The 18291-nt window shown below is 41.2% G+C and overlaps 1 protein-coding gene across 5 annotated transcripts in view; it reads left to right on the top strand.

The window, feature by feature from the left end:
* vps13d (vacuolar protein sorting 13 homolog D) overlaps positions 1-18291 on the top strand; it is a 110418-nt gene that overhangs the window by 37426 nt on the left and 54701 nt on the right. For 4 of the 5 annotated variants that reach the window (XM_061074542.1, XM_061074541.1, XM_061074543.1 and 1 more), the window contains 12 exons: positions 388-1443; positions 2146-2236; positions 2348-2474; positions 2578-2758; positions 3027-3209; positions 11318-11459; positions 11685-11901; positions 13102-13273; positions 13529-13644; positions 15538-15762; positions 15863-16158; positions 16822-16955. In XM_061074542.1, coding sequence (XP_060930525.1) covers positions 388-1443; positions 2146-2236; positions 2348-2474; positions 2578-2758; positions 3027-3209; positions 11318-11459; positions 11685-11901; positions 13102-13273; positions 13529-13644; positions 15538-15762; positions 15863-16158; positions 16822-16955 — 2940 coding nt within the window. The remainder of the gene's footprint in view (positions 1-387; positions 1444-2145; positions 2237-2347; positions 2475-2577; positions 2759-3026; positions 3210-11317; positions 11460-11684; positions 11902-13101; positions 13274-13528; positions 13645-15537; positions 15763-15862; positions 16159-16821; positions 16956-18291) is intronic. The other variant, XM_061074546.1, reaches the window with a different exon arrangement.

The following is an 18291-nucleotide window of genomic DNA, read 5'->3' as shown; positions in this document are numbered from 1 at the left end:
GTTCGTGTGGTGTCATCCAAGGGTCCGCAAGCGCTGACATTCATATTCCACCTCGAATCAAGGTAATTTACACCCGGTTTATGGCCCAAAAGTCCACCGAAAGTGGCTAAGCTAGCGGACGATAGCACCTCAGATAGCCTGTGAGTGCAACCCATTGGAAGATATCACTTTTTGTCTTAAAGCACGGTGTAAATAACCTCATTTCGAGTCTAATGATGTCTGTAAAATAAGCCTGTTTTTACCTCTAATTCAAATAAATACAGACTGAGAATTCAAAGTATGCACATTTGATTACACAAGTTAAAATGTAGCTGCATAGGGCTATTGAAAGACATTTTTGATGTGCGGTTACTAAGTTTCATTTCATATTTGACTCTGTGGTTATAGGTTTTTCTGTGCAAGTCTGTACATGAACAAGTCCTACAGACACTGGACAATTTGTTTCTGAATGAGGAGCAACGAAACACCCCCAGCCAACCGCCCACACCACCAACACCAACTCCTTCTTCAACCAGACCTCACCGCTTTCCTGACCCACAGGGAGGGCTGTTTGCAAGGGACCCTCCCCATTCCAGTTTTTCCCACTTGTCACTTTCCTCTCCTTTGCCTCTACAGTCTCGCAAATCTGCTCTTCACTCTCCTTCATTCACTCAGCTTAAAGTCACATTACACGTTGCAGAATTGCAGGTCCAACTCAGTGCTGACCTGACCCAGGGTTCTCAGGGCTTGGTCAGCCTGCGCTTCCAAGATCTAGAGGGGGACTTTACCAAAGACCATCCTCACTTACTGGTAGTCCAGCTAGCTCTGCGTTCACTGCTAATGGAAGACCTACTGGAACAGAACCCTGAATCAAAGTACAAACATTTAATAGTGTCCCGTGGAGCTCCCAAGCCCTCCAACTTCAGTCCAAAGGAGTACCTTTCTCAAAGTTGTCCATCAGCAACCAATGCCCTGTACCCAGACATGCCTCGCTCACTGCCTGCACACATGGAAGAGGCCCAGAATGTCTTCCAGCTATACCAGAGGCTTCCCAGCACCCCTTCGGGAAGTAGTCGCAAATCAAAGAGGGATCCGGACTGTCCAAGCACTCCACCTCCCTCTCCTACCCATCATACACCTTACCCTCAGCAACCCCCAAACTTTGACGACTCACTAGTTCATATCAATGTGCTGCTGGTGGACCAGAACCACCCAGAGTTCAAAACAAGATATGGCAGTGTGGGAAGAAGCGTGGATGTTGACTTCAACTGCCTGGACGTTTTGATCACACTTCAGACCTGGGTGGTTATCCTGGACTTTTTTGGTATAGGCTCCACAGCCAATAATCATGCAGTTAAAGTCTTCCCTATGTCACCCAAACCTGTGCCCGGACACCCTCTGTATGAATCAGACATCCGTGAGAAGGAGACAACAGAGGCCGTCAATACCAAAGTGGACCTAAAGGTCAGTCACTATACAAGGTGCATTTAAGAATGGGTTACCTTTCAAAATATCAATATATGTACATACAGTATATATGAATAGATTTTATGAAAAATGGGTTACTCTGGGCCCTATCTAACGCCCTGTGCAAAGCAATGCTATTGGTTTGAAAGTGATGTGGTCAGGGACATTGTGAGACATTGATAGGCTTTATTTAGGCAGTAGATAGTGTTTTTAAGTAAATTGTATTTCCCGATTATTTAAAGAGGCATTACAACATTGTATGCACCTATATAAGTGAAACTGTTACCTCTTAAAGGGATAATTCACAAAAAAATGAAAAAACACTAATTATCTACTCACCACCATGCCAATGGATGGGTGGTTGAAGTGTTTGAGTCCACAAAACACTTCTGGCGTTGCCGCCAAATCTGATACAATCGAAGTAACAGGCTACCTATACTTCAGACTAAGCATTGTTAATTGAGAGATTTAACACAAACTGGACTATGGTTTCATGCGTCTTTTTCTTTATTCTATTATATCTAGTTTTCAGTTTATTATTTGAATGATAAACTGGTAGCTAATAACGTGGTAAATATTCACATTTTATTCTGAGAACGTATTATTAAAATTTGTATTCTCTGTCAGCCTTGAGGCAGGTTAAAGATCAGCTTTGATGTGAATGCTTCATGACTTAACCTGTCCATGTTTTCATTTTAGGTTCATTCTCTGTCTCTTGTATTGAACAAGAAACTCAATGAGCTTGCCAGAGCTAGTGTGTCTAAATTATCTGCTCATCTGGAAGTGTTGGGTGCGTATGGAAAACAATAAATTCACCTCCTGGATTAAACAAACCCTCCACACTTTTAGGTTAAGTTTATGTTCTTAATCCCAGTAAATCACATTATGGTTAATATTTCAGATGGCAACCTGGCATTACAAGGCAGTTTAGGAAGTTTGTCCCTGAGTGACCTGACCCCACACGGTGATCTCTACAGGGAACGCTTCACCACACGAGGAGGGGAAGCCCTTATTTTTAACATCCATAAGTATATATCACCGAAGTTTCAACAGACAATTTCTCTTCATGATACTAAAGCACATTGAATAATTGGTGTTGTTTTAGTCACCCTTATGTTCTGCTCCATTCAGATATGGCCAGCCTGATCCTTACCTGGAGCGGGAATATGACATCAAGGTGTCTTTGGAGATGGCCTCAGTGCAGTATGTACACACCCAGCGCTTCCAGGCCGAGGTGGTGGCTTTCATTCAACACTTCACCCAGCTTCAGGATGTCCTGGGCAGACAGAGGGCTGCAATGGAGGGCCAGGCTGTGAGTACTACCTGCTTGGGGCTCTTTACTATGAAACTCACATAAGTAAGACAACTTGAATCCAGCCTGACCCAAACCCTAGCTGGCAAAATAGCAGTGCTTGATTCAAATAAAAAAACAGATTTTTTTCGTGCATTATCCAGAAATATTTTTGATCTCACTATACTTTTCAGCTGATTTTGTTTTAACTTACGATCTTTTTAATTAGATTTTGTCCTACTCTTTCCCTATCCTTCTTGACCTTGCTACTCCCCCTCTCTTAATGCAGGTGCGAGATCATCCTCAGAGGGCATCCAGAGTTTTGCTGGATATCGAGGCTGGCGCCCCAGTTATTCTCATCCCGGAGAGCTCACAGTCAACAAGGGTCATTGTAGCCAACCTTGGCCAGCTCAGGGTGCAGAACTGCTTCTTGCCTGCTGGGGATCATGGCACCTTTGCCTTTCAAGACAAGGTAAAGAAACTCTCTATGGTTCATGCCTTATTCCCTTCTGGTGAGTCATAATGCCTATATATCAATGCATACAGAGCTTGGTTTTGTGTTGCCATTTAAATGTTGTTTAACCAAATTTAAGCTTGTGAAAATCATCCTGTTAAGTCTTGTTTTAACTACATGAACTATCCTGTCAATTCTCAACCAACCAACTCGGTCGTCTGAGCACAGTTAAAGGATTGATATTATTGATTTGTTTAAAATGTCAGTAAATTGAATAGCCGTTGACTTTGCAATATGCTGTACAGTGGAAATCGCTTATTGTGGTCACAGATATAGTGATAAAATAAGAAGTCCCTTTTAAGTCTCACGATTGGGAAATTTGCAGTATTACAGCAGCAAGAGTCAAAAATACATCAGCAAGTACTTAAGAGTAAGAAATATAAGACAATATAGAGAAATACAGAAAAACATATGAATGTTATTTAACTAGTATATACAGTGTAAAGCACAGTAACGGTAGGAAATATATGCAGTGTGAGGATATTTACAGTGGTCACATGAACCTTTGATATTGCACAGACAGATCAATATAGCACAGCGAATATACTACAGTTGAGACTTAAAGTGTTAAAGTGCAGTGCATAATAATTATGGTTAATGTAATTTTTACAAGGGGCAGAGCTGGTTGTATAGTCTTACTGCTGCAGGAAGGAACGACCCGCGATACCGCTCCTTCAGACATTTCAGGGTGAACCAGTCTGTCGCTGAACTGCCCAGTGCTGTGATGGTGTCCTGAAGGGGATGGGACTGGTTGTCTATACGCGGGTGTCTGGCTCTCCACACATACGTAGAAACCTCAGAGAGAGCCACCTGTGAGGGATCCCTCTCCCAGGACGGACAGAAGTGCAATAGATGTCAAGTGTAGAGGAAAACATCATCAGGATAAAGGTTTTAGCAGCATTGATGAGGGTAAACATTTTGAAGGATAACTAAAGGTCAGATACTTGAAGGTCAAGTATCTGAGGAAAAATACTACATGTAAAGCAGTCCTGCTGCAATCATAGTCTATGGTCAGCAACCAGCAAGATCATGATCCACCATCAAGATCGGCTGCCACTATAGTCCAAATATATATCTGATGCCAACGCGATAAAGGATCCGCCATTTATATTACAATCAGCCCGCACGATATAGAATCCGCCATACTGGATCCACCATTGTGACCTCTGATACTCGATCCACACATTGTAAGCCATGATGTGGCCAAAGCTGCGGCCCTGGATCTGCAGGCGATAAGGCACAGGGACTCCGGGGAAGGGGTCAAGTCAGTTACATGTATTGATGAGATATGAATTACTTTGATGTGATAAGGATGGAGAAGAGGAAGGAGAAGCTGGAATAAGAAGCTTTGTGTGTCATGTGTCATAAATTCCCTTTGCACCTTAGCATCATCAGGTGTTTTTGCCTTGTAATCAATGATACAATGATACAGGCCGAACTTGGGGGTACACTGAGGCTCAAGGTAAATCTGACTGGCTACTGGTTTGTATGGCAGTACTATGAAAGCCATGTGGCCCACTCAGTAGATCAGACATCAATACCTCTATGCTTCCTATTTTAGAACATAGGACAAGTTACGTTCTGCCGCACTTATTAATGCATACCGCCAGTTGATGTTATCGACCTTCTAGAACAGGGGTGTCCAAACTACAGCCCGCGGGCCAACTGCGGCCTGTCATCCATTTTGAATTGGCCCGCATCAATGTCTACAAATGTAATATATTTTTAAAAAATATTTAATAAAAAATTTTTTTTTTTTAAAATAACAATTTAGTAGCACTTAAATGGCACTTACTTATAGCACTTTGTTTTGCTTTATTTTTTGAAGAAATTGTACTTTCTTGATTCTTGTTGTTCTGGGTTTGTACCCTCGGGGTTGATGCACTTAAGGCCGGCGCATGCCTCTGCGTTTTCAGAGACACGCAAGAAGGGGTAAGCAAGCACGCAAGAGCCCCTTGCTCGATAGTCGTCAAGTTCAGGAGATACCCGATGAAGGAAAAGGTGCTCCGTAGAGCTTGGCAGAAAAAACAAGGGCTTTTCAACAATGATCGCTTCTACGTTGAACATGACTCCCCCCCCGAGATGCTTAAGAAACACAGTGAATACGCCGAAGCCAAGTACCCCGTACCCCGCGATGTATGGGTATGGGGTACCCCTCGCGTCTTCAACAAGAATTTTGCGTCTTCTACAAGAATGGCACCCGGCTGTTTCAGAATGCTGCAGAAGCGACAAGGGACATGGCCTCACGAGGGTTTCCTCTGCTGCTCTGGACCAAGAGCTCCTGTCTGAATGGCAGTTGGTGGGGAGAGGGCGTGACCGCAGTGGAGAGCAGAAACCTGTGCAGCGGATGGCTTCACACACTCCCAAAACACCCAGTGCTATCAATACCAGGATAAACTACAAGAATTCAGAAGGCCATAGAAATTCAGATAAGTTGTAACTGACACGAGCGTTATTCATTCTGGTTATTTGCCCGGAAGACTGCCATGGCGTTTAAAACAGGCAATTACTCCTACAGTTTTATTTTCTACCAAATTAAATGTGTCAGGACTTGTTAATTGGCTTGTTATCCATGGTTTGATCTACTCCAACCTTGTTCAGATCCACGCTACCATGAAGCCACTCTTTAGGGCCCAACCACCGACACAAAGTGGGCCTCTCCCTTATGGGGACTTTGACTTTAAGAAGTCCTTTTGTGCTAATCAAACTGGAAACTATGAATGAGAACGTTCTAAAAGTTATCTCATTTAATGTGAAAGGGATTTTAAGCCCAGCAAAGAGAAGTCAAATATTATCAAAAATGGAAAGGGAAAAGGAAGGGTGATATATAATAGTCTCTGGAAAAAAAGATGCATTTCATTGACATTATGTAACATTTATGCCCCCCCTGGAAGTGATTTTGTATTCTACAGAAATATATTTGATTGAATGATAGGGGCACCGGGAATTGTCATAAGTGCTGGAGATTGGAACATCCGTCTTAACCCAAGACTAGATTCATCAAAAAACTTAATGAATACTCCATTGCATAGAAGAGTTAACGCTTTAATGACGGAGATGGGCATACTAGATCTATGGAGAGACTTTTACCTTTTTTGTGTTGAAGAGAGATCGCCATAGAATGTATAGCTGTGATATTGGAAGTATAAATGTTTCTGATCATGCACCCTTGTCTCGCACTGTACTTATAAGCCACAAAGTTTTAAAAAAAATTGTGGAGGTTAAATACAAGTACTCTAAACAACCTACAGTTTAAGAGCCAAATGAGAAAGGAAATAAAAACTTATCTTGAAGAAAACGATAACAAGGAGGTTGACTCAGTATGGGATGCCTTAAAAGCAGTCATGAAGGGGAGAATCATATCTTACTGTGCCCATGAAAAGAAAAAAAAAAACAATTAAGACTAATAAACCTTAATAAAGAATTAAAAGATCTTGAAACACAGCATAAGAGAGAACAAAAAACGTGAAAAATGTGCTGATGAAAATAAAGAAAGTGAGAAACGAAATAAATATATTACACTCACAGGAAATTGAAAAAAAAAATTACAAAACAGAAATATTTTGAGTCAGGCCCTAAATCAGCGGAAATTCTCGCGAGAAAACTGCAAAAGCGGTCAAGCTATATACAAAATAGGGGGCCCGGTTTCTAAATCTATACACTATAAACAAGATGAAATACAAAGAGCCTTTAAAAAGAACTATAAATCTCTGTTTACGCAACCACATCTAGAGAACGAGCAACAAATTGGCAAATTCCTAAATTCAATCAATCCTCCTCTTCTATTAGAAGAATAAAATCAGATATTGACAGCAGGGGTAACTGAGAAAGAACTGAACAGTGCTATCTCTAAGCTTAAAGCTAATAAGTCACCCGTGTCCGGATGGCCTTCCTTCAGAGAGGTATAAAGGCTCCATTATGCTTGTCCGTGTCTGTGGCGCGCAGAGGGATGCACGGATCCCACGGACTCTTTTTGATTTTCGCTTCTCCGACAACTTTAAGTGCTGAAGACAATTCACCACCAAACAGAAGGTGGTGCAACGGAAATCGAGCTTAGAGAAGCCTACCTCTATGTTCTAGAAGAAGTCCACGTGTGTTTATTTTCCTGCTCCAGGCTGTCCTCACACACACTGAAAGAGGGCAACTAACATAACTAAATAAAGTGACACCCAGCGGGTCAAAATGCTGATGTAATCGTTTCTTAGCGCAGCGGTTCCCCGGTCTTGTTTCCGAACTGTGTTGCTAATTCCACAGCCTGAAGCTACACGGAGGCAGCTAGCTTCCCCCTCAGCATCCACACACAGTCAGCAGGGACTCCCGATAGTAACTACTACTAAGTGTTTGCTTCTAACCTGACGGTGCTTGAGAAACAGTGTCATGATAGAAGTGGAATAAATGTGGTGACAGCGGGTTTTTGAGCTGTTAACACCAAAGTTAGCATGGTGGCTAGCCCGCTAGCGCCGTTCTGAAAGTTCGTTATAACCGTATGTGACACATGCCGTCATTGCTCTAACCAGCCACCGTCAGCCGGACAACTCCGTTGGCTTAACACACTTGTCACATTAATCGTAGAATCGTGGTTGTGTTTGGGTTTGTTTTGATACAGGGAAGGAAACCGGAAGTTTGAGGTCCGGAAATGATGTTGTTTAGAAATGCTGTCGTTAGCGGACCAATCACAGCCAAGGGCTGTCCAAAGGCTCTCCGAAATAATCACGGATAGTTAGAAAAATCAGAGGTGCACGAAAAGCTGGCGCTCGGAGTGGGCGTTTCTCTGTCCGTGTCAGTAAAAACGGAGGAGCATATATCGGCCTTAAGACATTTTGATTTGAGTTAGTGCCAAGTAGAGATGAGCCGGATCCTCGGCTGAAACGAGTATCCGGTACGGATAAAGCACTTTTGCCGAGTACGATTATAATACGAGTAATCGGAGTCATTATCTGTGCTCGGACTGAATGAAAATCCTCACACAGCGTCACAGCGCTCCCCTTCACACACGGCTCTGCTCACTCACTCACAGAACAGCTCTCTGTCTCTCAGTCACTCAGGTTCACTGCGCATCGGGACTGTTCCATAGGCTCAGTCAAGGAAGCAGAAATGATTCGTTCATTTCCCGACTGGGTCTTCGGGTACGAGTCTTTGGATCATTTTTCACGTGACCTGCATTGGCTCAGTAGAGGAGCGCTGGAGATGCGAGGGACGTTCACTGTCTCCCGGAGAAATTAACACTCTGTGTTTTAAGTATAGAAAGACGTGAATTATATTCCTTCACAAGTCATAATGACTGGTTTTGTTATTTTCACTTTACATTTACACTTACTTTACAGTAAAGTAAACCTCTATTAAATACAGTACAACATGACAGTTTGTATGGTTTGAAATTGTCATTTATTATCACACTGGCATTTAATTATCACGGCAAACAATTACACTGCACTAAACTTTAAGTGTTAATGTAAAGTGAAAATAACAAAACCAGTCTGTATGACTTGTGAACGAATATAATTCACATGTTTCTATACTAAAAACACAGAGTGTTCATTTCTCCAGGAGACAGTGAACGTCCCTCGCATCTCACTTACACACACACACACACACACACCTGTTGTGGGCGGCTGTGGCTGAGGGGTAGAGTGGTCGTCCTCCAACCTGAAGGTCGGCGGTTCGATCCCCAGTCTGAACCATCTGCATGCCGAAGTGTCCTTGGGCAAGATGCTGAACCCTCAATAGCCCCCCATAGAATAACAAAGTGCTGCAAGTAGATGCACTGTATGAATGTGTGTGTGAATGGGTGAATGTGAAACTGTACTGTAAAGCGCTTTGAGTGGTCTTCATCAGACTAGAAAAGCGCTATATAAATACAAATCCATTTACCAAATCCATTTACACCTGGTGTGGAAATAAATTTAAAAAAAATAAAAATAAAAAAATCATAAAAAAATGTCAAAGTTAAAAAAGAAAGTTATGTTGAACCAGCCCACTTCCGGGTTAAATCACACCCACTTCCTGGTTAGGCCCCGCCCACTCTGAGTACGGATACGGATAATTCATATGGTTAACAGATACAGATACAGATACAGATAATGCTGTACTCGCTCATCCCTAGTGCCAAGCCTTCTTAGGCCTGCAACACAACCTTAACAGACGCCAAAATGCCTCCATCTTGAAGCGAGGCAGTAATCTATGTTATCCACAACGAAGGAAAGGACAAACCGGAATGTGGATCTTGTAGACCAGTGGTTCTCAAAGTGGGGGGCACCAACACTCTCCAGGGTAAGCGCGATGTCACAGACGGAGGGAAAAAAAAAAATTAAAATCTTTTTAAAGACTCACTCCTTCCTTAGTAATACCTTCTTGCACGTGCAGTAGGCCTATTGTAGCCTAATCTAAGGAGTAATTTGCTCCACAGTCTTTTTAGAAAGCTCGTAGCCCCAAGAGCTAGCCTTCTAGCTAGCTATCTTCTTCCAACTGCAGCTAGCCCTTTTCTCCTTTACACCTACCTTAACATCTTCAATCATCCACCGTGTTGCAACAAATGAAACACCAGCACTTGAATACTATTCTGTGCTGTCCCTGTCTACATTGTGTACTGTTCGCTTTGTGAGGAACCATTGCCTAGCACAGCCTTATTCATTATTCGTGTGCAAGTTGCTCACAGCCGCACATACAAACACACTCACAAGACCAAGACGTTGCAATTCAAACTTTATTAACTTCACACACACTGTACTACGAACAAGTTTCTGATTCGTAAAAGTCAGGCAACTGATGCGCCAGTTGCGAAGAAGCCAAAGCTTCGCAAATATGACGAGAGCTATTTGCAGTTTGGTTTCAATGACACTGTCACGACTGAGCAACGTCCTCAGTGTGTTTTGTGTGCCGAGGTGCTGGCAAATGACAGCATGAAGCCGTGCAAATTGAAAAGGCCCCTCGACACAAAACACTCTGACTTGAAAGAGAAGTCTGTGGACGTCTTTAAACGTAAACGTGATGGCCTCCAGCAACAACAAACCACCATCTCCAAGCATAGCACTGTCTCCAAGCAGTGTCTGGAGGCATCGTGTGTAGTTGCTCATACAATTGCTAAGATTGGCAAACCCCATACAATTGCTGAAACACTGATTTTGCCGGCCGCGCAAGACGTGTAGAATAATGATAGGAGAGAGTGCAGCTGCTAAACTCAAATGATACTGTGTCACTCCCAATATCAGAAATGCCTAGTGATAAAATAGTAATAATAATTGTCTGTACGGGCCTAACAATAACAATAGCCTAACATTGACATGTCAGGCCTATCAATAACTATGCTATCTATCCATCTATCCATCTATCTATCCATCTATCTGTTGATGGTGTAGTAGAGGGTGGCAGGGGGGGGGGGGCTTTGGGGGCGCCCAGCTTGCAAAAGTTTGAGAACCCCTGGTTTAAGTCATTATATAGGACACTATATATTTTAAGAAATATATAATACCCTGTATGACAATATTTGCAGTCAGACATCAATCAGATGAAATGCAATTCGTTTGAATTTGAATAGTTTGTCGACTAAATCCGGTTAATACTGTATAATAATTCTCAGAACTATTTCCCAATTAGTTCAGAGTCTCACCGTAAGGACAATGAAGGTCCCGTTGAGTGTATATCGAAAAACTCTTGAAATTACTTCCATGATGACCAGATATATTTAGGTTAAAAATAGGTTAGGATTATGTTTGTGTAATGAAAATTTGAATCTCTGAAATGTTAATGTAGCAAAAGAGCAGGGCATCAAGGTACCTGTGGTTACATCAGTGATTCTCAAACTATGCCGCAGAGGCATAACAGGTGGGGCGCCCGACCGGAAGGAGAAAATGTGAGGCGGAACTAATGTGTCGATGTCCGCATCTCTTTAACGGTGGAACAGTAAAAAATCGTGCTTGTGTGTGTGTGCCCCCCCTGACAGCGCACACACACACACACAGGCCTCGGGGTCTGTGTGTTAAGATTTTGTGTTTATGTTTTGATAACATTGCTAAAGGGACTTGTGTAACTATGTTCCTCTTTCTTTCTTTCTTTTCTCTTAAAAAAAGGAACGGGTTCAGAGAACAGCAGGAAGCGGTTGTAAGCAGGAGAAGCCTAGCACCACTTCATCCCCCACAGGTTTTACCCTTGGCAGGCCACAGGGCTCAGACATTGGTAGAACTCCTGATGAGAATGGCACTCACAGCTTAGGTTATTATTACTGCAAACTTTGAAAGAAAGTTAGCCTCTGTATGTTCTAGCTGTTACTGTGTACTGTTAGAGGTAAATGTAAGACCATGAAAGTAATACTAATTGTCTTCGAAGTTTGCTTTGAAATGTTGCAGTTAAACTGTATTTTATAAGTATTGAACCACCATTGAAGTTCTATGTGACTATCTTTAAAACAGCTGAAACCTAGTGTTTTTCCCTCTTTAGAGGACCACATGTGCCTGTTGGACTGCATTGCGCTTGACTTACAAGAAATGGATATTTTCGCTGCAGAGCGTGTGGCTTGTCAGCCCTGGGACTGTGTTGGTAAACCTCCTGAAACCTCAAACCTCATCTTCCCTTCCTACTCTGTTCGTCGCACTGGAAACAACCTGCTGAAAGATTGCTGCCGTCTCAAACTAAAATTGGAACGTAATCTGGATAAGTACGCCCTGTTTATTATTATTTTATTGATGGCAAAGGTTATGATAATTTTACAGTTAAATCACCTCCACTTCTCTCACAGCATTACAGTGAAATTGCTATGCAAGCAATTCAACTACAGTGGTGTAAAAAAAGTATTTCCCCCCCTTCCTGATTTCTTCTATTTTTGTTAATTTGTCACATTTATCATAAATATAATATAATGTAAATTAAACATATATCAACATATTATCCCAGGCATTGTTTCTGCCGGACAGGTTCAATTTCAACATCACTTAGAATTAATAGAAACTGTCTGGCAATGTTATAAGTGTCTTTGAATCTGGTGAGAAACCTAATCATTAGATGTAGAAAACTTGGTGGCCAGTCTACCAAAATTCCTCCAAGAGCACTTTGACAACTCATCCAGTACGTCACAATATAACCCAAGCGGTGCAAAGAACTGCAGGTCTCTCGTACCTCAGTTAAAGCTGGGATTGGTAATTCTGGAAAAACTTGCAAGAACACTCTCTTTCATCAAAGCTAAACCCATATGAATGTGCACTGCCAACTGGAAGCTGACTTTATTTATTGATGGCTATCGGGACTTGAAGATTTTAACAAATAAAATAAAAAGTGCTCAGCAACAAATTATCATCTTTACCTTCAAGGCCGGTCTTCATGATTCCACAATAAGATAGAACTACCCACTTGGCAAAAATCCATCACTGAGAAATGTGCAAACCTTCTCCTAGCCAAAAAAAGAGAAAACAAAGGCTCATCTCACATTTGCCAAAACATTTTGATGACCCCCTAAAGTTTTGAGTTGATATTCTGTGGTCCGAATAGTCAAGGGAAGAACTTATTGGAAGACGTGCATCCCATTACACCTGTTGTAAAGCTAACACAGCATTCCACAATTAGATCATCATACCAATAGTCAAATATGGTGGTAGGCGGCTGCTTTGATCAATGATGAAATGAAGAATTCTGCTCTTTACTAGAAAATCCTGAAGTCTATTTGTCGAGCAAGAAATCAAATTTAAGTTTTTGAGGGACCTGTTCTAAATCATCCCTCCCATGTGGCTAATTTGAAAAATTTTGCAAAAAAGGGTGGGCAAAAATTCCACTACAGTAATTAAAAATGTTTACTGTGTTATGTTAAAGTTTTTCACAGGCCCTTAAAAATGTTTGTGTGCATTGTCTTTTTTGATATCGTCAGGGAGATGAGCCATGCAGTACCTGACATGTCCATCCATGGCAGCCTGTCGTCAGTACACTGCTGTCTGGACTTAGAGCACTACCAGTTAATCAGAGGGCTGCTGGAGAACAACCTGGGAGAACCGATTGAAGAATTCCTTCGACCCTACAACCTGCAGGACCCCAGGACCTATGTTCGAAAACAAGCTCTATGATAATACTTTATCTACCAAACATTCAGTTCATTGTCATCAAACAATCACATTTTTAAATGAGACCTATTTGCAGAGGAATCATAATGCTGTTGCTTTATTTTTTCAAGTGCTAAGGTTATGATATCAATGTTTCAAAATATTCAAGTATATTGAATATATTTGTAAGATATGTTTACCTCCTCTTCTTGTTTATATTTGTTTAAGTTTGTGTGCTGATGTTTTATCTCTCTTCAGACGGTGTTAAGCGGAGATGTCTTTACTAACTTGTCATTCCTGGTGGACATGATGGATGTCAGTCTAGAGTTCTTCGATGGCCCAAAACCCACTGAACACAAACGCTCATTAGCAAGGTGGGCCTCTTCTTTTTTTTTATTACTTCCGCAGATTATAATGCAGCGCTGTTTTTAATTTCTTTGTTGCAGAAGAAGCGACGCCCCGTTTGTACTGGAACATAAATATGAATTCAGCAGGTGTTTATAAAGATACATTTTAAATGTGAGTGATTAGAAAACATCAGAGCAGATTCACTTCTTGAACAGTGGAGTAATGTGCCTCAGTGCAGTGGTGCTGGCGGGGGGGGGCAGGCAGATACAGTATGGTCATCGGGAGAGCAAAGACAACTGTCATAGACATACTGTTGTAGTCTGATTTAATTAAAAAACATATTTTGTATATTACTTAGACATAAAAAAAAGTGTGTGTGTTCACACAATAACTGATCGCTTGCATTTAGTTATTAATCGATGATGTTGGATCTTTACTCCAGATTGTTCCGGTTACTTAAACCCTGATCTTACCTAACCCTTAGTCCTGACTGTGTGTGTCACGTTATGTCTCATTGTGTAGCAGGTTAAAACGTATCTCTCAAAACTTCTGAAGAATCAAACAAACACAAAGTAAACGTCAGTCCCCTACGTGTCCTAATAACTTGTGATCAGTGATGGTGTTTATTGTTAAAGTGGAAAGTGAGCGCAGGTCAGAGGGGGAGTGAGGAGGAAGCAGACTCTGACAGAGACTCAGACACAGGACAACCGGACCTTTAATGAGTGTCTGTCCTGAAGCAGCGGTGCTATAATTATTCAGTGGTGGAAACCTGCTAAATCTATGAAGGTAGCTGAAAGCATGAATCATTATGTTTAGTCTATGCATCGATGCAGAGTCCACATTCACATCACAATGTATCTAAGAATCAAGAAATTTCCACACATCTAGTATCAAACATTGAGAAACATTTTTTATTTTTATTTTTTTACCACGGATGTGCCCTTAACCCTTTCAGGGCCCTGCACGGCAGGCTGTAACGCATAATCAATGGAACAGTAACACGCTGATAAACATCACAAACAGCGGTAGTTGCCCTGAAAGAGGGTGGCAGCAGTGGCAACTGCCCCAAAACAGCTGTGGAAAATTTGGCCACTATTGCAGCAGCTACCTAAACATATCAGTGGCAGTTTCTGTTGCCACCGGATGTGCCTCTACGACTTGAGCTTGCGGTCTCTTTAAAAAAATGTCTAACAGAACTCACATTGTTGTCTCTTCGAAACATTTAAACAATAAATAATATTGTAAGTTGTCTTTAGTCTAAGCATAAATTATAAATAATACAATACAAAATTTGATTTGATCTATTATCGTTGTAATAATGATATATGCAATATTGTAGTTCTAATCCTTTGTAATCTTGCAATCTATTCTTAGAGCCAGTTTATGGAAGCATTTGCAACATACTGGAATTTAACTGATTTCGACAAAAAAAATTCAGGCAGATTTGGATAACTTTGACCATCTATCCAAATCTTCTGTAATGGATTAAGAAAGTTTATATAACTGGGACAGTTTTTTCAGAAACGGATAAATATCAATTCCAAAGTATCTAGCCCTAACCCCATAGTATTGGTATACCTGAATCAATTATTGTTTCATTGCCTCATTTAGAGGAAGGAAAGATGACTTTCATAAGTGTCTCTTATAACCAGATATTGATCCAAATTCTTTTTAAAACAATATTTAAAACAAAGGGAAGACATGTGAATGCCTTGTCATATTAACAAATCATATGTATATAGGGAAGTCCTGTAAATAGCACTCTTAATTTTGTTATTACTCTTCACTATTTGTCATTCCTTATTTTATGAATGGTTCTGAGAATAGGGCAAATATTGTAAAACACACATTTATCTACAGTGAAGTTAGTAAAGTGAAGTACAAATCTGTTTTTATATGTTCCTAACTCTTTTGCATAGGTTTGACTTCATGAAATCAAAGCTGCTCTTTGAGAGTTTCTCCAATGGATCCAAGTCTGTCAACTTGGTATCTCACTCCCTTCTGGCATATGACACTCGGTACACTGAGCTGAATAAAAGCACTGGTAGACATGATGGGGCAAAGCACAATGTCTTTGACTGCATCATTCAGCCCTCTAAAACAGGCACTAACCGGGCATCGCTACAGCTGGAACTCCATTACAGGTATCACTGGACAATTTTAAAGCTTGTGGCATATTTTCTATCGCATTTAGATGATTTTTGACTGTGTTAAATAGTTAAGAATTGATCCACCTTCCTGCAGGGCCACACGCGACTCGTCCTGCTTCACAGTAGTCCTCAACAACCTGAGGGTTTTTCTCATTTTTGACTGGCTCCAGCTGGTGCGAGACTTCCTACGGACACCTGTGGTGAAGGTGAGAGGTGACAATGAGGGTCGTCATCGATGGCCCAGTAACACCAGTACTGACTCGTGCACCACCAGCACCAGCACCACTGGGGCAGTCATGCCAAAGACAGTCAAGAGTGGTGTGGTCACCAAGAGGTCCACAGTACAGGTCACCCAGGACCACTGTCTGGAGGTCAAGATCAATGTTACAGGTAAGAGAAGGATGATTCATCACTGAGAAAATAGCAGTAACGCCTGAATAAAGATTTTGTAATCTAATAAACAATACTCACTGTGGCCACAAACTCGTCCAAATCGAACTGTTATTTAATTGTTGTAGAAAGGCACAGCTGGAGTTGCAGATACTCTACATACATAGCATGACCTCTTCTGATACTAGCAATTTTTCTGAATGTACAATGACCCTTGGGTTGCACCTTTAAAAAACAAAATTTTGGCTTAAATGTTCTTTCTGATTTTTTTACTCACAGGAATGGGACAGAGTAAATCAATTATTTTACTGATGCCACCAAGCAAATGTTAATGGATAAACAGAGTAATTCTTATTTCACCTGTTGCTGAGATTCCCAAAATGTCAACACTGGTGTTGTTGCATCCTGCACAAAAAGTCAGACTTCTCTCCACTCTAAGGAGACATTTAGACCCACAATCACATACCAATCACATAGGACTATTTAATGATGTGACAACATATCAGAAAAAAACAATACCAATTACTGCAACAACCAAAAGATGATTGGGAAGTTATTGATTGCATTTCTGGGAGCTGATGGCAGGCCTTTTAAGGAACTTCTAAATATGAACCCTAAATTACCTGCCCTGTGTATAATTTTACATTGTTACCTGGTCTTCAGGGACAGAGTTTGTGGTTGTGGAGGATGTGTCCTGTCTGGATACCAATGCCATCATTCTGAAAGGTACCACTGTCCTCACCTACAAACCCCGCCTGCTGGACCGACCCTTTTCTGGAAGCCTCGCTGGAATAGAGGTGACATCTCATAGCAATAGCTTAATGTCAAATTTTTTTTTATTAAGTGACAAATTATTGTTCTAGCTGTAGTGAGTACAACTTAGTACACAGTGATGCTTATATGTAGTTGTCTTAAATATTTAATACAGGATTGATACACACTGCAATTGGGCTGGAGTTCTAATACCTACTCGGGTTGTCATGGTACTAGAATTTCAAAGTCGATAGTGATACCCAGAAAAAGTTCAATACAATATCCGATATCTTGGGGGAAAATATCACCCGAAAAAGGGCGGAGATTTTTTTTATATAAATAGTACAACAATACATACAATAATATTGACATCATTCTTATGTCAAGTTGGCGGTCAACTTTCACAGCTTCGATCTGAGAACTTCAAAGGTTCAGTGTGTAGAATCGAGTGATATCTAGTGGTGAAGTTGCATGTTGCAGCTGAATACCACTCACCTCAAACTCCCCGTCCAAACATAAAAGAGAACCTGTTGTAGAGATGTGAACAGCACAATTGATTAACATGGAGGCAGAAAGGAGGCTGACAGCTTTTCTCGGCGCTGCGTGGCGCTTCTCTGATCGGTGTAAACCCGTTAGGTGATGAGATTAGTAGTGTTAAAATTTGAAAATGTTTTTCCCCCTCTCAGAACCTTTGCACATTTGTTGCAAATCACTATCCTACAGTCGCTCTAAGATAGTGTGAGAAACTTCCACACTGGCGACGCTGTTTTCAGTCCCGATGTAAACACACCACGGACATGCACAGATGTTTGAGGTCATGAGCTCGCTGTGTTTATCAATAATTTTATCGGCTATTTATCTCACACTTGTTGACCAGTCATTTTCTGCGGTAGAACACAAGGATTTCACTGGCTAATGGCACATTTCAAACCCACTACACTCTGCCAAGTCACCACTTGTGTCCCTGCCTGCCCTATAAGTTTGCCGCACACATTCACAGTTGGATAGATGCCAACGTAAGCTATGTAAGTTTTACCACGGACATATGGACCTCATACTTCAGTCCTGGATGATGATTTTGTAGCCTAGGGTATACTTAAGTTATACTGTGAGGCATTAGTAGAAGAAGGACACAAAAGATGTGTGGGTGAAACAGGACAACATGTCTGTCTATTTCTTCTTTAGTCGTCAATTCCTCTTTCTCCACAACAGAGCCACTTCATTTGGTGACCCGAGTCCCAACAAACACACTGCTTATTACAGGAAACACAAATCAACCTTCCACAATAAAAAAAAACCTTTTTCCTATTCTTTATTCAAGCATAATATTCCATTACTTTTTGTCAGTTTTTATCAGGCTTTCAGTTCTATAATAGACCT

The sequence above is a fragment of the Limanda limanda genome, chromosome 7, assembly GCF_963576545.1.
Source record: "Limanda limanda chromosome 7, fLimLim1.1, whole genome shotgun sequence".
NCBI lineage: Eukaryota > Metazoa > Chordata > Actinopteri > Pleuronectiformes > Pleuronectidae > Limanda > Limanda limanda.
This window is presented reverse-complemented; position numbering and strand designations above follow the sequence as displayed.